The sequence below is a fragment of the Lissotriton vulgaris genome, chromosome 8, assembly GCF_964263255.1.
Source record: "Lissotriton vulgaris chromosome 8, aLisVul1.2, whole genome shotgun sequence".
Classification (NCBI taxonomy): Eukaryota; Metazoa; Chordata; class Amphibia; order Caudata; family Salamandridae; genus Lissotriton; species Lissotriton vulgaris.
Genome location: NC_141696.1, coordinates 80,257,071 through 80,281,528, shown reverse-complemented (window position 1 = coordinate 80,281,528; position 24,458 = coordinate 80,257,071). Strand labels below are relative to the sequence as shown.

The 24,458-nt window shown below is 45.9% G+C and overlaps 1 protein-coding gene across 4 annotated transcripts in view; it reads right to left on the bottom strand.

Moving 5' to 3' along the window:
- FHIP1B (FHF complex subunit HOOK interacting protein 1B) overlaps window positions 1-24,458 on the bottom strand; it is a 449,140-nt gene that overhangs the window by 66,692 nt on the left and 357,990 nt on the right. For all 4 annotated transcript variants that reach the window (XM_086933723.1, XM_086933726.1, XM_086933725.1 and 1 more), the window contains 3 exons: window positions 16,489-17,790; window positions 2,152-2,330; window positions 268-430 (listed from right to left, as the gene is read on the bottom strand). In XM_086933723.1, the coding sequence (XP_086789849.1) occupies window positions 268-430; window positions 2,152-2,330; window positions 16,489-17,790 (1,644 nt within the window). The remainder of the gene's footprint in view (window positions 1-267; window positions 431-2,151; window positions 2,331-16,488; window positions 17,791-24,458) is intronic.

Sequence of the window (24,458 nt, the reverse complement as noted above, 5' to 3'; positions counted from 1 at the left end):
GCTAGGTCAGATCGCATGGCAATAAAAGAAATAAACAATGATTAAGGTTCCTAGTACTAACCCTCTGGGGCTACACATCTTGTACCCAAGTGAAGTAATAATATATGCACACTCCAATTTCAATGACAACTGCACCGGTAATGTTTCCTTCATGTACTGCAGTGTTTCCAACCCTTCTCTTGGACTACTGGTATTTACCTGTGGTCTTATATACAGGTTCCTTTATCCATTGCAAAAGTTCATTAGTGCACAATGTGATGGGCTTACCTAAAGTCTCTGATCGACGCAAAGTGGGTACGACATTCTGAGAGTCGCACCAATCCAGCTTCCCTCGTGCGATCAGGTATTTCTTAGCTTTGAACAGCAAGGTGGGGAAATCTTCTTGAGATGCTGCAAATGCTTCAATTTTGTTTTTTACAGATCCCAAGACCTACATAAAGGAGTGGAAGAGAAGTGAATCAGCTTGCTTACACGGCACATATTTAATAAAACATCCAATTTCACTACACTACATTGTCTAATATTAATTATGCTTTCCATTAAAACACTGCATCAGCCACTCAAAACAGAAGGTACCTTAATTTCACAGTACCCTGATAGTGCCATCAAAAATGAAAGGTTACTTACCTGTTATCATCAACGTCTCTCAAACGATCTTCTTTTAGTTTCTAAACTTTAGGCCATCTTTGCCCAAGTACAGTTTCTCAAAAAACATTTCAATAGGCAAAATAGCTTTTGAAAAATAACTTAAAAAACTGATGTCTAAACTCACACATATTTAATGTATGGCAATTACCATTTGATTTCTATGCTACAAAACACATCTGAGATACAAATACAATCTTACCTGAGCATCGAAAAGAAATTCCAAACAAAGACCGAAATGGGTTACTTAGGCTTCATCCTTATCATGGAATAACTTTGACACAACTTCTTTAAAAAATCCAAGCATGCCCACCTACCCCTCGACGTCCCAGAATGCACAGCTCTGGCATGAAGCTCTAAATATGCTGCTTTAGCAAGAGCATGGTGGGCTATTAATGAATTCTAAGAGGAGGGTCCTAATTGAGAATTAGGATCACAAGCCCCCCTTTCCTCTCCACCTGAGGATCATCTTTGATGCAAATAAAAATTCAAAAGGAAAAGTGAGTATAGCAGAGGAATGGAAGGTAACAGGTCAGAATTCAGTTCCAAAAAACATTTATGTGGATGCGCAAACCAAGATATACTGCTATTTTGTGAAATCAAATGCCAAACTCTATATTGCTACTCTGGAAAGTTTAAATATTGAGACACTGAGAAGAGCAGAAACTGGTGCTTTGCCCCTTTTAGAATAAGCCTATGGTTTCCTTGGTCAGTCGGCCCTTGGGAAACTGGCAGCAATGCAATACTCTCTATTTCAAGCTATCAACTGCTCAGAGGTTGCTGAACTGGAGCAGAAAGATTCAAAAAAGCTGGTTTTGCTCTATATTAATCTCTGGATAAGATGATACTCCAGAGTAGGTAAGGACTCGTCTGTTGGAGAAGTTTGATTTTAGAAGAATGAGGGCAACACAAGATTTGAATTAATATGAAAGTTGTTGTGACTTCTGCATGAAAGTATAGATACTTTAAATGGCAATGTGAAGTACCAAGAGTCACTGCTCCTTTGTTTAACAGGTGAACCGGTAGGTCACATATATTTGAATATATTAAATAATTTTGCAAATATAGCTAATAATAATTCAGAAAAAAGTAAGTGCAGAAAACGTACTACGCCTCATCAAAGCAAACATTTATACACTTGTGTATAAAGAAGAGATAAAGAACAGGCAATGTGAGACAAAAATAATCAAAAAGTCCCACAACGAAGCTCTAAACTGCTCATTCCTGAAATAAATAGACCACTGCAAAGCACTAGCAAACAAAATCATTCAGTGTGCAACGTGTAGAAAACGGATTGTTGTTTTGTGCTTAAGCAACACCACTTCTCCCAAAAAAGAAATGCTTAACTGGCATATTCTAGATCCAGCTGGACAAGAAATTGTATCTGGTGTAGCTGGCTCAGACTGTGAAAGTGCACAAAAGCAAGGGAAATGTAACTCTGCGAGGCTAACGGCAAGGAGACCAATAGCAGCAGAAACAAGGCATATGTCTGTGGGTTACCAGTACCTGGATCAGAGATTTGACACTCGGCTGGAAGACCATGTTGGTGTTCAGTAAAAAGGACCGAAGGAGAGGTTGGGGGTGACAAGCGAGCTGTGCAAGGATTCCAGTGAGCAGGAAATTCACGTACAAAGAGTTCTGCATCATGTTCTCCAGCTTGGCAAACAGAACAGCAACAAATGGACCTTTAGAGACCAAGGAGAGAGGAAAAACACAATCAATGGGGAGCAGTAAACACATCCAGCAATACACTGAAGAAATAAAAACATATATTCAATCATAAGTTCAAGAAATAGCTCTACACTGGACTACAAAGAAAAGCACAATTAAGAGAGCAGGGATAGTGATTTCGAGGGAAGGCATGAGACAGTAAGACTGCTGGATGTAAACAAAAAATCTGCATTTTATCAATGAACAGGCTGCAGTACATTAGGTGACAATTGCGAGTTTATCTCTGTTGGGACTGGGCCATTGACCTCAGAGTGCAGAGTGTTAATATGGTAACTCCAATCTCTTGGCATCTTATTTAAACTTCTTTCAAGTTGACAGAGGAAGAAACTGCGATCATCTACTAATTTGTGGTGCATGAAAACAGCTGGAACTGACGGCAGACATTGGTTCTGCAAACAGGCGCTGTCGGTTGAAGGAGCGTCCCACGGTTCTATGTGTTCTCAACCAATTGTTTTCCTGCCTAATCCCTGCTTGAGGACCAGAAAACTGCCAAGATTGACCAATTCAATGTAATAACATGGGAAGAAGACCATGGTTTCTGGCCACATGGGACAACCAATCCCAAAAACCTTGGAGGAGAAAGGAAGGAGAGGAGTCCAACTTCCATTGGAAATAGTGCTATGAGGTGCTGCTAATGTCCCAGATGTTCAGGAGGAACAAGCCCATTCTTCCTAGCCACAAGGAACTACCATTCTCATAATCCCTATAGGAGAACAGAAGAGGAGGAGGAGCCCCTCTGTCCTAGGGACTAGCGCTAAAAGGTACTGCTTCTAACTCAACCAGATGGGACGCACGCAAGCCTTACGCGAGCCAAGGGCAGACCATCCATGCCTGTCAAAGCCAGAAAAGGGCAGGGCGACCCTATTTGGCTCGGATTTCTTTGATCATTTGTTTTTATCTTCAGCAAGATCCCAGCAGACGGAAGGTACTGTTTTTAGCTTTCTAGCCAGGCAAAATGATCTACCTTCGGATATCCTCCCGATTGCTTTAACATTTAGTTCTCTTTTCCCGGTGATACCAAATTCGACTGGGGGTCCGTGCACCCAGTCAAGATGAGAAAAAACGATTGCAAAGAGACTTATTGGTAAACAACTGAATAAGTATCAAGGTTTAGCATCTATATTTTTTGGCATATTGTTGGCTGCCTGATTTGTGTTTTTTGCACTGTGCTATGTATTATTTTTCTTACACTGTTATTCATTTGTGTTCTTTTACACTGTGGGAAGTATTCTACTGTTTGGATGTTGTAAACTCTAAGTTTTAGGTCCTTATGTCGGAAGGTGGATATCTGACTATATGGTTACCCCAACTTTTTGCCAAGTGTTTTGCTGATTTTCGACGTAGTTGGCCTGGGATTCCTCTATTCAGGGTCCCAGGCTTTCTGCTCTCACTGTCAAATGGACTCTATGTACTTTAGGTACATACCAGATTGGTTACTGGGTCACCCTTGTGAGCCCCTGTATAGTGTACCATAGGTACCCAGGGCATAGGTGCATCCAAGGCCTACCAGGGGCTGCAGCATATATTATGCCACCCCTGGTAGGCCAGGGGTGGCATAATACAGGTCTGTTCACACAGCCTGGGTCAGGTGGTTAAATCACCCCTTACTTAGATATAGCATACCTATATCTATATATCGTGACTCGTGAGCAAGGGGGGAGAGTTCCCGAAACGCGTCGAGTTTGGTTGCCTTTGAAGTAAAATAAAGGCTGTTTTTCATCAAGAAGTGTCCGTGTGTTTCTGGCAAGTGGAAAGCGGAAGAAATTGGAGTTGATTTATGGGCTCGCAACCCACACATGGACCGCCTTCGTAAGTGGCAGTGAGCATAGCGGAGCTCGGCGGCTGCTGGGCCAGTAGGAATTGACAAAGGCAGTAGCCGAAATGCGTCTGGTGCTCTGAGGGTCTAAAATAAAACCTGTGATCCTCATCCCGTGAGTGCTGTCTCTTCTTTGGTGAAGACGAGAAGAAAGAATATATATATATAAAAAACCAAGCATCTGCCTCCAGGATTGTCGAGGCCTGCCATAGGAGTGACTTATTGAGCTATATATATATATATATATATATATCTCTCAATAAGTCACTCCTATGGCAGGCCTCGACAATCCTGGAGGCAGATGCTTGGTTTTTTGTGAGAGGGTGCCCTAGCATCAGCTGAGCCCCTCTGCAACTTTCAAAATCATCTCCTTATAGCTGTTCTATGATATAGCCATACCATATACTCTTAAGTGCATTATAATCCTCGCGGTTAATGCTAACTTTGGTTTGGCTTTATCAAAACATGTTGTGTAAGGTGTAAAAAAATTTGGAATACTACCCTGTCCTGGTGCCGGGGGTAGCATTCCACCCTTCTAGAGGGAGAAGACATGTAGTTACTGCTTTACCCGGTTAAAGTTAAACAGAGCCTCAGCATCACAAAATGGATGCTGCTGCCACAGACACAAGTCTGACCTCCTGTTGCTGGGGGAAACTCCAGCAAGGGCGGCCTGGACAATAGGTTTCCTGTCTGGGGAGGTGCCAGCACCTCCCCAGACAGGGGTGTTGTGTATTGGGGCAGGGAGGGCTGCATTCAGTGAATGCATCTAAACACTGCCTGGGGCACACAGGGTACTCTATGCATAGCCCGGTTCAAACCAGTTGCTGGGGCACTCCAGCCCCACTCTGGCGCGAAACTGGACAAAGGGAAAGGGGTGTAACCACGCCCTTCTCAGGTCCACCCATAGGAGGGACCTAGGCAGGTAATCCAGCCCCCATCCTTAGTATAAGTATAGGGGCTGTGTCCCCAGGACTTTAGATTATCCTGGAACGAAACTTTGATACAGAACTCTTGGACCTTCGACATTCTATTCCGACTAGAAGACTGAAGTTATCTCCCTTGTGGTCAAGGAGTGACCACCCTGTGCAAACAGGCACCGTCAGCAACTTTGCCGGTCTGCTTTGTCGACACTCCCGCCGGAACCCGAAGACTCAGCAACACAGGAACTGGACTTCCAGACTTCTCAGACTCTGACCCACATCCACAGCAAAGCTGAGACCCGTGGCGGACACAAGAGACGTTGGACCGGACACCATGGACATCCTGCAATTTGTTAACTGCTTGACTCCCGAGGTACCCTCGCAGTTGTGCATTGGGGTATGAGAAGCCCCAGCCCCGAGCACCATTTGCACCAAAGCTCAGCCCTCCACACTCCACGAGTGCCGTGTGGGGCCTGCTCTTGCATTTCAGCTCGACATGTCTTCCCGGTTCCCTGCCAGTTGGCTAGTGAGCCCCCTGAAGACCTTTTCTTGAAACAAACTTACTTTCCTGGTTGCTCCAGGCTTGCTCCAGCTTCCCTCCAAAGGAGAAGCGCCACAGACATTGCTGGTCTGCAACAGAGCCAATCTTGACATAAATGTAAATTGTAAATTGACACTTGTATAGCGCACTACTCACCCGCAAGGGTCTCAAGGCGCTTCTACAAATACCGCTGTGGAACCCATCCTGGCTTTCCCTGTGAGGCGTCCACTCCTGGGCACCCCCAAGGTGGAGGCCAGGCATCCTTAGCGTTGTGGGGGCTGTTGTGGAATTTAAGCAAGCTATTGCCCAGAGTTGCAGAGTGGGACTCTATGATTGGAATAGGCACCGAGGCGAGAATTATCAGGTCCGTGGAATTTTTTAGCCCAAGACCCGCCGAGGCGGGGAATTGAACCCTGGTCCCGGGCTAGACCTCTGCATCAGGGTCTGCCGCTCTAGTCATTGAGCCACACTTCTCCACGCGTGGGGTGCGTTTGCCAAGGCTTGTTGGGTCCAATCCGGATACCGACACCGCAGTCAACTAGATCCTTCGTGGGACAGCTCGAATCTAGCGCCTGGTCATCGCCGATGCCTCCTGAACCTCGTGGCTGAAGAGACAAGCTCACCTTCTTCACCAGAGATCATCGCAACATCGCCTGGTTCCTTCCTGGTACCTTCCTGGTCACTGGCTAGTGACTCAGACTCTGTCCCCTCTGCTTTCAGGTTCTTCAGATCTTCGATCCACCCTTGGATCCGCCCAGACACTTTTTCTCTGGTCGCCTGCAGCACTTCTTTGCAGATCTCCATAGAAAACGACGACGAAACCAGACACCAAAAGGCACCTAAGCACCCGGCTTCCTTGGGTGAGGTAACACAAGTACTCCGGTGCTCCTGTGGGTCTTGACTCTCTAAGTGTCCTCGTCTAAAGGGGTTTTGTCATAGTCCATCCGGAAGTGCCCTTAAACAGTAACTTTGTAACTTCTTCGTTTCCCATTATAACTCAATGGTAACTCGCGACTGTGTTTAGACACTGAACGCGTGTCCCGTGGGCCTCCTACTTCCTAACCTTTGGTTGTTTAGTGTAGTCCCAGCGATTCCCTAGGTCCTAGGCCTACTCTCTATTTCAGACGTGGTTCTTATACCACTTTCTTAATATATGGTTCGTGAGGCCCCTAGGGCATTACTGTATATTCTGCAACTAACCGTATGCTAATTGACCTCATAAAGAGTGCAGAGGGGTTGTGTTAGAAATAAATTCATATATATTTGATATATAGCTTGTGTGGTGTCTTTTCATTTGGTATTCAAGGGATTATAATTGGTAAAACAGATGGCTTCACATGCTCTCTGAAGTCTTAGCCTATTGACTGCTGGCCCATTCTACCACCAGGATAGCTTTCTAAAAGGTAGACTTTACAACCACCATCAATAAGGGTTGATTAAACAGGTGCAAGGTGTCCACTAGAACTAGTGGACATCATATGCCAGGCTAACTTCTCACACCTTAGTTAACAGTACAAATTAAGTTAGCTAATATGTGGCGTTGCGATGTGAAAAAGCCTAGAGGTAGCTCAAAAAGCCAAAAAACTGTTGAGAACACAGGCAGCAAATAAATGCACGGTTAACAATATAGATTATTGATATAAGAGGTCGAATCTTTGCTGAAAGAAAAGGCGCCAGTAAAGGGCACTCTGTATGAGCGTAGGAAGGTAGCAAACACTTTTGATATAAAGCAGAGACAGACAACAAATAGTGCTCCCCTTCCCAAGTTGATTGCAAAGGCAATGCACTAACAGATTTATAAACAACACAATTGCACAGTCTGCAGAGTGGGGGTGTGCCTCTAGTACCATTGGACATATGTTCTAATAGATATGACATTTTACACCACCAGTAAACAGATGACACAGATGTTCCACATTTTGGTCTTGGTAAGGTCAAAGACCAGCAAACCATTTCCCAAAGTGAATGCCCTTCACAACTGCCAACTGATGAAAGGGACTAATGGGGATTTTAAGACAGTAAGTGTTCGCTCTAAAACCAGTAGTTAACACCCTGTTCAACCTTTGTCACACGAATCGCACCACCCTACCGACTGAATTTGCTCTAGCAGAGGAAAAGTCTGGCAATTTCATTCACTGTTACCCTACCGCTGGATAGAATATCGCTGGGAGAAGCGCTGTCAGGGGAGAAAAAATAAAGAGATGGCGACTGGGAATGAATCCAGCAGAGCAGGGGCAGTGAGGTAAGGAGTCAAACGGTAGCCACTAATAGTGTGGTGGTAAAAAAGCCAAATAAGGCAGGTGAGGCACCACTGATGGTGGCAATCCAAAGATTAGGCTGCCCCAGGGCAAAGAGGAGGTGATTTACATTACTGCCCTAGACTAACTCATATGCTCATAACTTGACGGATTCTCTCACAATAAGAATCTCATTTACATCACATACCCCAAAAGTACTCTACATCACACAAAAAAAAAAATAAGATTCCCTAATAAAAAAGGTATTCATTGGACTCAAAATGTTCGCGGTTGTTATTCCATGGTCTGGTTGGATATCACACGTGTTGATCGTGTTTTTATGCCAAGTGAACGGTGGGACTACATGGTGATACCACTCACAGACGCTAGATTTGTACACGTATTGATAGCATTAGAGTGAAGACTTTCTTCAACTGGCAACTCCGCTATCCAGTTCAAAATAGGAATGCTATATTCCACACAGATTTGGAGCAGAACTAGGGTCCTAAATGATATTAGCACTCATCGAGACAGAATCTGAAAAAAACTCTAAATGACTATAACAAGATGCATCATCAGTTTCTACCTATTTTACAGAGGAAGACCTGCCTCTGACTCCATCACTTTTTCTCTATTCCCTTTCCTTGTTATCCAATTTGCTTTCCTCTGGAAAATATAATACGAGCCCTAGTCTCTCGTCCCTTTCCTAATCTGTCTATTGATTCATAGCACTTCTTGACCTTCTCATACAACACTTACACCCCACCTTTGACATTTCTTTTCCTGTCGAGCCCCTCAGTCATTCCCTCTCAGTTGTGTTATCCTGGACCTGTACAGGCCTCCAGTCCCTAATATCCTACTTGTGTTCAAGCAGGCTTAAAAGATCGACAACTAAAACATTTTTTCTTTTTTTTTTACAAAACTGAAATGCCTGGTTTCAATTTTTGTTATATTGGTACTAGTAGCAGTATTTCAGGAATTGCAAGAAAGTGTCATATTATTCTACACATTTTCTTACATTCACTAGTTACTTTTCCATCAATTTGTCTTTTTGTCATTTCCCCCCTTCTCCAAGGTGGAGTTTTCTCAGTCTGGAATTGTCCAACTGCAAGACTAACTTGAGAATTCATCAGTCCGAGGCATGGTTATGACAAGGACATGACTGGGTGTGTCCAAGCTGAACTCCTGTGCTCAGGGCCCAACCGCGGCGTACTCCATAAAAATGCAGCTTCATTAGAAGAAGTCCAGATCAGTCAGGTGAATGCAGGAGCCAGACTGTAGGCAGGGCAGTGTCGCTTCTTAGGTCAGGGGTTCTCGAGTAGCAGTCTGCCGTCAAATTTCCTCTTCTTTACTTCTGGAGGACTTGTGTTCCTGGTGAGATGACCACCCGAAAGTGAGTGATGGCTATGAGGTGACTGCCTTAAGTGCCTAAGGCACAGGCATACACAATACTGAAGCTATAGTCGGTCAAAGACAGTAATGAGAAGGCTCCCCCGTGTGAACTCAAACTAATATTGCTGAACCTGGGCCCTTCATTCCAGGTGAAACTTTTCAAAAAATTGTTCCTAAGCAGGACTCATCGATACTGGCCAATTGTACGGTCAAGCTCAATCTGACGCCTGGATGCTTGTGTGAATGGTACTGTTTCAATAGTTACAAGTCATCAGCTGGGTAACTGATAGTTCTAACTAACAGGCTTACTTTTAATGCTCAGTGGATGAATTATCCTATGAAAAGGAGACCCTTGCTGCAGTGGCTCCTTACGAAACTACAGCAAATTGTACGAAGCTGGGAGTGGATGTATCTCACCATATGTCGCCTCTCTACCGATTTCAGTACCACTCCTCGGCCCACACCCAAACTGTATATGCTTCAGACTGGGTGTCATTCATTGAGATAAAGAAGAGCTAAATTGTAGGACTGAGGGTACGGTTTGGAAGGAGAATGGTGGAATTAATCTCTGTATATGGTTGTAAGGACAGTATGCATTGTTTTTGCCGACCTGTTGCCCGTTGGTTTTACAATGGGAAACCTGCTGGAGGGAAGTGAACTCAGCGCAGCACAGGAACTAAACAACCCTGGACTAGTCCAGACCCTTATGCTCCTCCTCGAACACCCTTTGCCCCAATGTTATTATGGGGCCTTAGGAAATTAGATTGGGGATTTAGACACAATGAATGTTTGGAGATTCCACCTTCTAGATATAAAGGATGTTACTTTTTGTTCCAACACTGTTTAGGAACGGATGTATTCCTGATTCATAGGTTTATGGTCCCTTCTGTTTTGGCCAGTCAATAGGCACCCAGGTACTGCCTGATCCCAAAAACCGTTGCGTGACAGTGGGACCAATATTGTATATAAATTGATACTATTTGTTGACGAAGTCCTGCATTGCCCGACCAGTCCTGAATGTTTGCTGCTGGCAGCTGTGGAAGAGTTGAGTCTTCTTCCCTACGACCACCTTTAAAATTACACTCCCCAATGTGGTTGGTTTGAGGGGTATCTCATCTTGCCCCCATGGAGTTGCAGAGGATCTGATCTCAATATGTTTCTCAGTGGAAGCAAGCCCCTTGAACTACCATGGAGTCAAAATTCAGTTTACTATACATCTGATTAGTTATACGACTCTAATATTCCTCCACTGGTAGATGTTTTTTTGAGGTCCTCTCTAGATAGGTGTGAGGATGAGCTGCCCGGAATCCCTGCAATGGAACGTTTTCCACATTATCTGTCCCCGTCTCCTCTCCTGTATTCACAGAGCTTGCCCGAGGAGTGCTGGCCCTTTAAGACGTCGGGCTTCCCAGATCAGTGGGACAGATCACGTGGGTCGGACATCTTCAAATCGGAATCTGCCGGAGGAAGCAGGCGTTCCTTAGGACCAACGGACGAAGAAAGCGAGGAGAGGACGCTTGCACGGACCTACCTGGTGAGCCTGTGGGTGAAAGCAGGAAGCCTTCAAGGAGAGCAGGAAGACTCCCCAACCAAGGAGACGAGCCGGAGCTGGACGGACCCAACCGAGGAGAGGAGCTGGAGCGGAACGGACCCAGCCGAGCAAACAGACGGGCAGCCAGACCCTACCTGGCAACTCGAAGACTCGAGCCAACGCCCTGGAGGGACGTGGCTCCACAAGGTATGGGGGCAGTTTTGCTCAGTGTGGGGGCGCGCATTAGAGGGCTCTAGAGGAGGTGTAAAAAGGAGAGATCCAGACCAGAGTCTGTCTTCGGTGTAGTGACTCGCATTGCATGGCATGTAACCACTGGTGACGGCATAGGTGGCAATACCCTACACTTCCCCCTGATTCCCTCCGCCACTGTTGTGATAGCAAACAAGCCCCTTACAGGGTTTTCATTATTTCTTTCTCTCCCCATGTACAATGGCCGCCAAGCATAGACCCAGCTGAACTCCCACCTTCCAAGAGGACCGGCCAAGCCACACTACAACTCCCAGAATCCCTTGCACCAGAGAAGGGTGCACCTTGCCTTTTACTTTGGACCAGAGACTCTATCAAACAAAAGTCTTGTTTGTTGTACCTAACTGATATTAAAACCCTTAACTAGAAACCTGCCTACCCTGGTCTGCTTCTCCACCGCGCCACAATCGGACAGACTGGAGAACTCTTGGTCTGAGTATATAGCCTGTCTAAAAGTGAACTTGCTACTTAGAGTGTCATATACAGTTTAAATATTCCCTCTACATCTTCATATTTACATCAATAAAGGGATACTAACTGCCCATCCTTTTATGATTAAGCCAGAGGGACGACACATAAAAACAGCAGGCATAGTGGTTTAAAAGATTGCTTCAAAAGCCTCTTCTCGATAACAATATAAGGAGAAAAATAAAGTTCCTATCTTAAAAACTAACTTGAAAAAACACAAAGACGTTGAGTAAAGCCAAAAGTGACCTAAAATTTTTTATTAGAAACAAAATATTTATAAAAATGTATCTAGATTTACAGTCTTCCCCTCTAGAATGACGAGGATATAGGCTTCTCACAAACGGAGGATGGATCGAAGCCGCTCAACTGAGACCCCTACTAGACCGGACCAACACCCAAAGTCGAAAGTTCTGGGTACAGGTTGAAAGAGAAAATACTTCAAAATCTACACATGAGCTGTCATTGCTCCCTCACTAAGTTAGGAGAGATTATTTGCATCCAATATTATCACATAGTATGCCCACTGGCTTGGAAGCAAATTCTCGTAAACGACTGTAAAAATTCCAGACAAATGGTCATAATTTAAAATAAAACTTTAGGACAAAAGTCCACCCACACGGATATATCTGTGGAGGTCAAGCAATAATATAAAAGTAGGTAAATACATGGCCAACCCAAGGCCAAGTCACAGCAGCATAGCGAACCACAACCTGTTGCTTACTCAGCTATCACCCTAAAATAGCAAACAAGAACCTGTGGCATAATTAATCACTGTGCACCATGGCTAAACACCTCCTTCCACACTGCCTAGTTGTCCTCAGTTTTTAAGCAACAGTTCAGGTAACACATCTGGAAAGCCCAATTCCTCTTTATTTTTATTTTGACGTTAGATCTTCAAGTACAGACCCTCAGTTATTGTCCACATTTCACTTTTGAAAAACTTTAAAGCAAATAATGGAGTTTTCAAGGGAATATGTTTTTGGTGAAAAGAGTCATGTGCCTATGAATGGATTTCACTAACTTTGGGGTGCAACACTCCCGTAAAAATACTGACTGCTGCTTGGTGATACTGGACTGTGGGTGATGTGGTGAGGGTAAACGTGGTAAGCTTATCTGCTGGTGCGGAACATTAGACCGTGCCATAATGATGGTACGTTCTGGTATATTGTAGTAAGCCATGCTAGCCATCACTATTTTTGGCATATTGTGGGTGTCCATTGTACCTCCCAACAAATGGGGCAATGGAGTTTATAGCAAGCTACAAACCCAAAGAGAGGATCACCAATTAAGAAGAATGCAGAGGGGGAATGTGACACCTGCAACAAACACCAGTTGGCACTTACCATCTTCTCATAACTGAGGGGAAAGGGATACACTGCTTACCAAACATAATGCTTAAAATTAGTTTGGGGGGTGCAGTAGGTGCCTCTACTAGAATAAAAATTGAAAACAAATAAGACGGAGTTCTGGAACTACCCTCTTTATCCGCAGGAGATAACCGGACAATAGGAAAAGAGCAAGCAGAACTTCATGACGAAGAATGGCACCTGGATAAACCAGGAATGCCAATACTGCTCCATAGGACGTTCAAGATTCCCTTGCTGGTAGAAGCGGAGATCAGCAGGTAGGCTTAAAGAAAGGAAGTGGTGGAGAGCGGAGGGTGAGGACAGCAGCTTCAGAAAGTTATTATGTGCGAAGTCGTATTTATTTATCTACGTACTTATTTGTATTTGTATAGTGTAATCCCATCTGGAGAGCAAGTGAGTGCTGAACTGTGAGCGAAACCCTGAGATAAGAATCAAGGTGGCTTACAAGGAGGTAATGTGTAGAGGGAGAGTTGGAACCCATTCTGTAGGGAAGCAGGGTTCTCTGAAGAAGTGTGTCCGCATTTCATTTTTGAATTGCGGGAAGGTGAGAGCAATTCTCATGTTGATCAAGATGTTAGATGTTTACGCTTTTCTTTCTTTTCACTCTGGTAATGTCCTTACTCCTGGTGTGGAGCTGCCTGCTGGGGACGTTATTTACTCAGCCATGTATTCATGCTGGGTTACTGTATCTTGGGGCTTTGTACATGGCGCAACCTGTCTGTAAGAGAAAGCAAAGCTTGGAAGCGGGGTCGGTGAAGTTCCACAGTGCTGGTAGAAGTTCCTTAGTCCTTTGATAAACCAAGCTACAGTGATTCGGATGCCTGTGTGGTGTCTGGAAGGATGCTGAGCAGAGCATTGTCCTCATGGAGACCAGAAAAGACTAAGGCTCGGGCTGTTGCTATGAAATCAGTTTGGGGATGAAAGTGCTCAATTATTTCAAGAGAGAGTAATGATACCATGCTGGCTTTGCTTTCCTGGCAATGTGATCCTTGAAAGAGGTGTCTGATTCTAGGGTGAACTGCGGTGATTTTGTGTTAGCTTACGCTTGTGTGGCTAAACTGTCTAGGCTTGAATCAGTGGTCGTTTTGGGCTGATGGGAGAACAGGAAGAATTCTGTGCTGATCAGGTTGAGTTTTAGGTAGGGGCTTGATATTCTGTTCTAGATGGGATCGAGGCAGGTTTATAGTCTCCACATGGTGTGACCTGAGGCGGTTTTCAGATCGGCCTATTTATTATTTTTCATATATTAATGGATCTTGAGTCTACTTTCAGAAAGCAAGACTCCAACTGGCTCAATATAGAGACTGACGATAACAAGGGGCAGGATCGAGTCATGAGGTACACGCAGGAGACCGGGAATCTCTGGAGTCTTGGTAATAAATGGGGAGGTACATTGTGAACCATCGCAGGACTCCTTTAGAGAATTCTATGCATGTTTTCAGGGTTTGGCTCGGTGGTCAAATGTACCTCAGGCTGCAGAAAGGTCAAGTAGGGCCACATAACACATCGGTAGTTTCATCATTAATAAAGAGCACTTTAACTCTGCTGCGGTGTGGACTGCCAGGCTGGTAGTCCCATAGGACATTGGTTTTCCGGATTTGATCTTATAGTGGAATGTAGGGTGTTTTCTCTTTTATCAGTCAGATTAAATGTTGAGTGACGATCCTTCAACTGGCGGGCTTTTTTATTTTGGCAGGTGGGAGGATCTGTCATGTTTTGATGAGCTATTTTCATGTCATATTGGCATATAGAAAGGCTACTTGGTCGAGGGGATGGGATGACCAAATTGAGTTTGGGGTTTATGACCGATGATGCTATATTCACACTTGTGAGTGTTGAGGGTGCTGGTCAATTAAGTGCATAAGAGTTGGCTGAAAGTGGTCCACTGAAGTGTGAAAAGATCAAGAACTGGAGGCAGTGTGGATGTATGTCTAGTTATGTTGATGGGGAAGCTGATCTTTGTTACCTTTCAGTGAAGTGATTGATGGTGCTGTATTTGACAACGGACCCTGGGATTGGCGAGTCTGGGACAGTGAGTTAGTGATTGACTAACTTGAACAATGCGTTGCTTCTAATGGTTGCCTCATTGCTGGTCGTCTGCTGGTAGGTGACCTGGCTGCAAGGCTCCCTAACAGTGGGTTAGTGACCGACTCCCTTGAATAATTCTTTGTTTCTAATGGAGGTCTGGTTGTAGGTGGCCTGGCTGTGACTGAGACTGCCTTTTTTCTAATGGTGGTCTGGTGGTAGGTGGCCTGTCTGTGAGGCTGCTTGACAGTGGGTTAGTGACTGACTCCCTTGAATAATGCCTTTTTTCTAATGGTGGTCTGGTGGTAGGTGGCCTGTCTGTGAGGCTGCTTGACAGTGGGTTAGTGACTGACTCCCTTGAATAATGCCTTTTTTCTAATGGTGGTCTGGTGGTAGGTGGCCCGGCTGTGAAGCTGCTTGACAGTGGGTTAGTGACTGACTCCCTTGAATAATGCCTTCTTTCTAATGGTGGTCCGGTAGTAGGTGGCCTGGCTGTGAAGCTGCTTGGGTTTTTCTTTGACAGAGTCCATGGGAAAAGTGTTTAAAGTCAAGGTAAATCTTATTTTTGGTTGACCAGGGTCTGTGGGAATGGGCAAAAGAAGGGGATGGCAAAAAGATTTGCCCAAGGGCTTTGCATTACACTGAGATGACAGTTGCATAATGAAACTGGTTGGGCATTCAGGGTAGAGGAATTTCGTTAAAAATGTGTACTACCATGCAGGAATACGTACTGTTTAGCCAATGTGATACAAAAAAACAATGGTCCTAGACACCTATTTCAAGATAGATATAAATCAAAATCATACTAACATTCAGGAACAATTTCATGAGCATCAAAAACAATGATTTTTAAGCTCATAGTAATCAATAGTAAATAAATGGACTATCAATTTAATTGATACAGTCAATGTATTTAATTTTCACCATATGATATGAGAATAAATTATTGGTGAAGTATACCTTGGTTGTTGCGATTCTTTAATTTAAAACAATGTATTGATTACTATGAGCTTAAACATCTTTCTTGATGCTCATGAAATTGTTCCCGAATACGTTAGTATGATTTTGATATATATCAATCTTGAAATAGGTGTCTAGGACCATTGTTTTTTGTGTCACATTGTATCCAGGTCCATGACCATTATTGGGTAACCCCATTTTTGTAATGGCTGTTTAGCCAATGCAGCTTTTAGTTGGCTGAAAAGTCAAGACTTGCTCAAGCAGACAAGGGGCCACCTGACTGTGATGATGGGGTCTTTGCCTAAGAATACCATGATAAAAGGAAGAAATGAAAATCAGTGTAATTTAAGTATCAGTTTAGCATTGAAAACATTAGGTGTGGTCAGTCCTTCATATCTGATAAAAATCTATAAACATTAACTATTGACCAGGAGCTCTTTGAGTTCAGACTGTGGTAGGAAAATTACTTACAAGCAATGAATTACATTTTAGCCCTCGTATCTGTGAAACCTCAAATCTGGAATGAAAGTTTTGTCTTGAATACATGTTTCATATGTAACAAAAAAACAACACAAAAAATATCTTTACCAGTGAAGGGCTGGCTGGGGGGCTGACCAAGTGTTCTCAAAGGACTTGTGAGGATCTGCGAAAGAATGTCGGTCTTGGACGGCCCCCGACTGCTGTCCCTTGCGGGGGATTCATTAGCAGGCAGGCTTGCGAACCTCTGGTATGCCTCCTCTTCTTCAAAAGACAGGGGAAGCTCTGTGACCACTGGGGCAATGCCCCTCCCCATCTCACCATTGTTCATCTGCCCTTCAATTTCTTCCAATTCCTTTGAGAATTTCTCAATATTAAGGGGTGCCCCATTGGATTCAGTGGGGGCATTGTCTAATAGCCTATCTATTAGGTTATCCATTGTTTCCAACTGCTCCCACTTGGTCGAGGAGGTTTCTGTTTGATGATCAAATACAGAAGGACTGACTGGGCTTAACGAAGTGGAATCTGATTCGATTGATCCATTTTCAGTAACTACTGGCAATCCTTCACTTGTATTGTTCTCATAAGCCAAAAGCTTACAATTAGTTTCCGGTAATTTTGGCAACTGTTGCAACCCTCCTCTTCGATCAGTCTCAGACAAACAAGGTTCCTCCCTCCCTCCGTGTGACTTCTCTCCTATGTCCCTTCGCACTTTTTTCACTACTAAATCTCCATCGCCCCTGTCTGGCCGACTCCCTTCAGTTCTGCTCACGCAGTTTATAAAGCCTGTATTAGTACCATAGGACCCATTAAATACAGTGCTGGAGTCCTTCCTGTTCTGTGCAGCATCTTCCGGGCTTCCCTTGCCTTCTTTATTTTGCATCGTCCTGTGCCGGTGCACTGCTGCCTCCTGCATGGTTCGTTTTTTAGTCCGAGGGGTGATATTATTGGAACCTTTAAGTCTGTGGTCATAGTCCCCATTGTCGGAGCCAGATTTTAAAGAGTGGCGAAGCAGTCCAGTGCCTCTCTGCTCCGCACCAAAGTAGTTCACGCTCAAGGTTATTGAGTTCTCATCTGGTGTGGGAACTGTGAGGCTTGCTGGGTTGGGGTCATCACCATCATAGGGGGCGGACCATGCCCGGCAAGCCCACACACAGTAATCAATGCTTGCCCTGGCTTCTTGCAGGTACTCGAGGTAGTTGGATTCCAATTCTGAAACCTCCTCCCATTTCAATGGACCATGGCGAGGGCTTCCCACTGGTGTTTCTGGAGATTTGAGTCCAGGTGAACGCGGTGTTGGGGTGGGCTCAGCAGTGAAGCTCTGCTGTCGCATAAAGAAAGCCAACCTGGACGGCGTAGATGGCTTCGGAACTGTGGTTACTGATGAGGTGTCAATACTGGGACTCCCTTGACCTAAACAGAAGAGAAACAATCATTAATGTGACTTCAGCTGCAAAAGCCTCGTTTCAGACCACAAAGTTAGTTCCATCACATCCAATGATTCCCTAAAAACGGTTTCACATCAGAATACATGACAAGGAAGGCTGTCTTCACACCAACGATGCATTCTTTATAAATGAATTGCTAATCAACCTCAATCGTTCATTACTCAAGCATTTTTATACACCTTTAAGTATACCTAATATCTTTGAAGGTTTTATCCAGGATTGCCCATAAGAGTAATAAAACATGACAACGTTTCTCCTGTGTTGGGCCACTACACACAGCTACATTTCACTATATGAACAGTCAAAAAGGAAAATGGTGGCAACACTGAATTACAGATGTTGCAGTTAGAATAAAAGACAGTCATAATTTATTAACAAAACAGATACATGCAGAAAATAACAATGCAAAAACAGACTGTGACCATGCAAAAGATGGAATCAGGAATGTGTAACACCACACTGTAGTAGCAATTTAAAAATGCACCACTGAAGCACATCCAAGTGACATAAGATCACAGGAGCAAAGCAGATCATTTAAACAGATATGGTCAATCAGGAAATATCAAGGAACTGGAGAGAAAGGACGAATGTAAGATAGACATTAGCCAAAGTAATACAAAACACTCATCTATTGTAAAGCGTAGACATCATTGACTAGTAACATTAGTTTTCACTCAAGTTTTTCTACCTGTTGATTTTAGGAAGAGAAACAGCATGAAGCAGGCTCAAACAACATTGTACACGGAAATCCTTTTATGCCTTCTGAGAAGAAACCACTTACATACCTGTAATTATGGTTTTGTTTCTTGAAACTCTTCTAAATGCACAATTCCACCTTCTAGTGGCAGAGACAGGAAGTGATTTTCTTTCCTAAACTTTTCTCAATTTGTGAGTGGGTGGGTGTCCGCATAGACAGGGTATGATGTCAACTGTGATTCCAAAATGCCCTTGTGCGTGTCCACCATCTTGGATTTTTTTATTCTAAAAACGTTCCATGAAACTCCTTCATTGGGGAAGTGTGAATCTAGAAGAGTTTCAAGTGGCAAAACCATAATTACAAGTAACTTGTTTCTTTTGCAGCCTGAAATCTCTTCCAAATTCACATGCCTTGCGCAGATTATGTAGCGTATTACCTGTACTGCTGCTTGGCCCACTTCAACCTCTTTTTGTGACTAAGTCTACACAGTAATGTCTTGTGAAAGTATGCTCTGAGGACCAAGTAGCTGCACTGCATATTTCTAGCAAAGAAGCATTGACAATAAACAGCATGGTTTTCTGGTCAAGTGTGCCTTTGGTTTAGTGAGCAAAGGCGTATCTGCTAGAGAGTAGCACATTTAAATTGTCAATACAATCCATCTAACAATAGCATTCTTTGTTACATCTATACCTAGGAATTGCTTATGAAGAATTGCTATGTTTTCCTGATGTTCTGAGTGCCCTGTTTTTAATACAACACAGTCCTCCTGACATCTTATGTGTGTAAGGCCCTTTCTGCAGCATTGGATGGCTTGTGGAAAAAGGCTGGTAAACTGATGGTTTTATTCACATAGAAAACCAAAGAGACCGTAGTCATGAATTTTGGGTGTGTCCTCATTACCACTTAGTCTTTATATATAGATATGTATGGTTCCTTTACTGTTAGTTCTTTTTTTTGTTAAAGATATTTTTATTGAGAGAATAGAAAGATAGAAACAACAGAGGAGGAGAAAGGGGGATGAAAGCACATGAATTGCAAATCAAAGAAGTACCCACGCAGGGGCCAATGCAAAAGATCGAGCAGCAGTAATAGTTATGAAGGGCTGAGCAGTGTCATCACTCAGGGCAGGACAGAAGAGTTTGAAAATAAAAAGTTAAAAAATAAGCCCGGGAGAATGTCAAGCCCCCTGCGAAATCCGGAGGGGAAAGCCCTCCTTGGTATCGGGCAAGTCTATCCAAGTCAGAGGCTCAGTCGACCAAGTCCAAGTACGCCTCCATGCAGTTCGGCCATAAGAAAAACAACGTGACAAGGAAGATCATAAAAATCAAATCGTCCACATCCCCCTTCAGAAAAGAAAAACAAACCAAACCCCCCCCCCCCCCCCCCCCCCCCCAGAGGCTCCAACCTCCCCAATGCACCCATCCCCCCCCGATGGTGGCATCCAGACAACAACCATTCACACAGCACAGTTCACACCTGAAACAGATGTAGGGCACGTATAGTGGGCGGGCAAACCGCTGACGGCAACCCCCGAGAGAGAAAGCGGACCAGTGGGCCCCATCTGAAAGTAAAGTTCTTAAAGTTATTCCTGAAAATGTCCGCCATACGCTCCACACTCAGCAGCCTCCATAATCTAGCAAACCAAAGGGAAAGAGCCGGGGCCTCCCTCTTTTTCCATGCAGCAGCCAGAGTCAGTTTGGCCGCTCCCAGACAGAGCCAAAGGATGTGCTTGTCAGCCCTGGTTTGGTGCTCCAGAAGCGGGTCCCGAAGGCCCAGGAGCACGAAGCCAATGGAATCTGGAATCGGGTAGCCCAGGATCTCCCTAATATGAGACAGAATCTCCTCCCAATAAGGGCGTATGATGGGGCAATCCCACCAGATATGGCGAAAGTCCCCCAGGAGACCACAGCCCCGCCAACATCTGTCAGAAGCTGAGGGAAAAATCTTTTTCAACCGGGTCGGGTACAGATACCAATCTAGCATGGTCTTCATATGTGCTTCTCTCAGATCGATCGAGTGATTGAATGTGTGTAGATCTCGCCAAAGATGGGACCACTCTTCGTCGGAGATGTCCCGCCCCAGGTGCTCCTCCCACAAACCCATGTATCTAGGGCGAGGTGAGATAGCCGTGGTTAACAGTAAATCATAGAGGAAGGAAATCACCCCCTTCATAGATGATGTGCGAGTAATGTAAGATTCGAAATCCGTGGGAGGCCTCGTCGCAGCGTCCCGCACCTCAGGAGACAATGCCCAATGTAGCAGCTGGGCGTGCCGGTAGCGCTCAGTAGGTGGCACACCATAGTCACGCATGCAATTTTGGAAGGTGAGCGGCTCATAGCCATGAAACAAATGTGTAAGTGCGTGGCAGCCCCCCGCCTTCCACCCATCAAAGGGCCCCTCAACAAGAGCCGGCGGGAACGCTGGATTAAAGTGAACAGGTGTGAAGGGGGAAGGAAAGGAGGTCCATCGTTCATCATTAGAGACCGAGTCCCAGACCCTCAGAGTGGTGCTCGTAGGGGTGCTAATGTATGCGTTGCGAGGCCGATCCCCCTTCGCCTTCCAAACCAGGTCCCAAATAGAGCGCCCCGCCACACTCCTGTCCATATGCAGCCAATGCTTCTCTGACTCCATTTGGGTCCATTCAGCCAACACCCAGAGTTGTGCCACCTTGTAGTAAAGAAGCATGTCTGGAAGGCCAGCCCCACCCTTCCTCAAGGGCCGGCGAATCGTAAGAAAGGAGAGTCTAGCACGGCCCCCCTGCCAGATGTAACGCAGAACCATAGTCTTCAGACGTTGAAAAAAACCCCGTCCAAGGGAATGGGGAGGGCTTGGAACAGATATAGAAGCTTGGGGAGCAGCGTCATCTTGACAGCATGCACGCGTCCAAGCCAAGAGATAAACATAGGCTTCCAGCGATTCAGCTCAGCCTGTATCTGAGTCAGCAGAGGGGGGAAGTTAGCTGCATACAGGGTGGCGATGGAGGAGGTCAGCTTGACCCCGAGATATTGAATGGAGGAGCCCGACCAGGCCAGGGGCGTGAGCGGTCGAATGCGCTCAACCTCAGAGGGTGAAAGTGTGAGATTGAGTATGTATGATTTGCCGGGGTTCACCCGAAACCCTGCCACTGCTTCGAACTGGGAAAGCACGTCCTGCACCCGCGGAAGGGAAGTCCCGGGGTCAGCTAGCGACAAAAGGACATCATCAATAAACAAAGATATTTTATGCTGTTCTCCCGAAAAGGGGAGGCCTACAATATTCGGGTCCTCTCGAACCCTAATGGCAAGAGGCTCTATGCTAAGCGCAAAAAGTAAGGGAGATAGGGGGCAGCCCTGCCTTGTGCCTCGGGAATGAGCAAAAAATGGTGAGACATGACCATTCACCATGACTCTCGAACGCGGGCCATGATAGTTGGCCCGAAGCATATCTATAAATTTGGGAGAAAAGCCAAAAGCATGAAGAGTACTAAAGTGAAAGTTCCAGTCCACCCGATCAAACGCCTTTTCAGCGTGAAGGCCTAGCAGAACAGCTGGAATCCTGAAGCGTTCCGCCTTCTCAATCAGATGAATCAGCCGTCTGGTGTTATCATGGGTCTGACGACCCTTTATAAAGCCCGATTGATCCGGATGAATGAGAGCAGGCATAAGGTCCTTGAGCCGGGTGGCTAGGATAGAAGAATACAATTTGGCATCAACATTCAGGAGGGCTATGGGCCGGTAGGATTCACACCTGGAGGGGTCTTTCCCCGCCTTGGGAATAATCGAAATCATAGCCTCCGCCATAGTGCCCGAAGTGTGGCCCGCCTCCCTCATGTTGTTGAAAAGGAGCACCAAGTGGTCTCCCAACTCGGACGCGAACGTCTGATAAAAGGAGGCCGTATAGCCGTCCGGGCCTGGGGCTTTTTGCGGTTTGGGGGACCGAATGGCTGAAAGCACCTCTTCCCTAGTAAACGGGGCCTCCAAGAGCTCATTCCATTCCTTGGAGACCTGCGGTAGCGACAGGGCCTCTAAGTATGCTTGCTGGGCGGCCGGCACCAGGCGGTCCGCCGAGTATAGTGCAGCATAGAAGTCGCCGAAGAGCTCTGCCTTAACCGCATCCCTGTGTTCCACTACCCCGGAGGGGGTCCGAATGCCACCCACATATTCTCTTTCACGTTGATCACGGAGCTGCCGTGCTAAGTGCTTCCCCACTTTGTTGCCCTGAGCGTAGGAGAGGCGCCGTAGGCGCAGGAGGGTATATTCAGCTCGATTATTATAGTGCGCCCTGAGCTTCCCTCGCACCGCAGCAAGAGGGCGAAGTGTCTTTCTAGAAGGATTCTGCTTATGCGCAGTTTCCAACGTAGTCAGTTCCGCCTCCAGCGCCTCCCTCTCCTCACGACAAAGCCTGTTCAGGGCGGAGTTCAATGCAATGCACGTGCCCCGTGTCGTCGCCTTGAAGGCGTCCCATTGGGTAAAGATCGAGGTGTCACCAATCTTATTCAGCTCAAAGAACTCACCAATGGCCGCCCTAAGCTTCTTGCAGGATTCCTCATCTCGCGTAAGGGATGCCGGGAAATACCATTTGCGATGAGGGGACGACTCTGGGGCCCAGATCAAGCACGTCGCCAAAAGGCTATGATCCGAAACTGAAAGTGGAAAAATGTTGCTATCGCGCAGGTCGCCCTGTAAAGATTGATGCACAAAAATATGGTCGAGACGGGAGTATGTGTGGTGAACATGTGAATAGAACGTGTAGTCCCTAGTGCGGGGGTGGAGGGAGCGCCAGCTATCAATAAGACCCAGACTTAACAAATTATCGCGCAGCTCTGGGGAAAAGAGACCCGTCTCCGTCCTCTGTTGATGTGAACAGTCAAGACTTTTATCCCAAACCAAATTGAAATCTCCCATCACAATCAACGCTCCCTCCCCAAAGTCCCCAATCACACTCAGAAGAGTCTCAAGGAACCCATGTTGCCCTGTATTTGGAGCATAAACCACCACCCAGGTGCAAAGCTTACCCATGAGCATTCCCTTCACCATCAACCACCTCCCCTCTTTGTCCCCCCGCCCCCCCACAGGCTGAAATTGAAGGGCAGATCGGAACAAAAGTGCAACCCCACGGTGCTTAGTAGTGGCTGAGGATTTATAAATCGGGGGATACAGCCTGTGCTTAAGCCTGGATTCATCTTTGCGGGCCAAATGAGTCTCCTGCAGGCCCACCACATCTAGCTGATGATCTAAAATATACTTCCAAACTTTCTGGCGCTTTTGAGGAGAATTAAGGCCTTTAACGTTCCAGGAGCCTATCGTAACAGGCAACATCGAGACCTACTTCCCCCCCAGCGCTCCAAACCATGCAGCCCAACTCTAGATACAAACCAGCCACACCACTGCCATACCAGGTCCCCATCCACCACCACCGGGATCCATCCCCAACAAGCCTACCAAAACCCACAGGAGCCTCAGAAACAAACCATAAAAAAGGGAAAGCAAAAAGTAGAAAAAGAACAATGAAAGCCGGACATGACCGTAAGGGTCGGGGGTAGAAGACCCAGGTAATGCCCCCCCCCGAATCCAGGGTCGGGGTAACCCTCCATCGGAGAACTGTCCCACAGAGTACCGGAGGTGGTAGAGTCCCCCGGCTCCCACGGGCCGCTGTTGAGGGGGCCTAAGCCGCCGGGGAGCTGTCCACTCGGCTTGATTCAGTCACCTGGGCCACCGAGGCCAAAGCTTCTCCCCTTTCACTCTGGCTCGCCGACGGGGATGGCCCCTCTGCTGCGCCATGTAGGCCCACTCTCTGCCAAGCCGGGGAAAGGGAACGGCGAAGTCTTCTTGGTGAGGCGCTGGCGTCCGCCGACGCAGATGTTTTCTCCATTCCGAGCAAGTCCCTGGCGGCTGCTACTGTTCGCACTTGCACCAATCTATTTTGCCACCGGAAGATAAGCCCAAAGGGGTGACCCC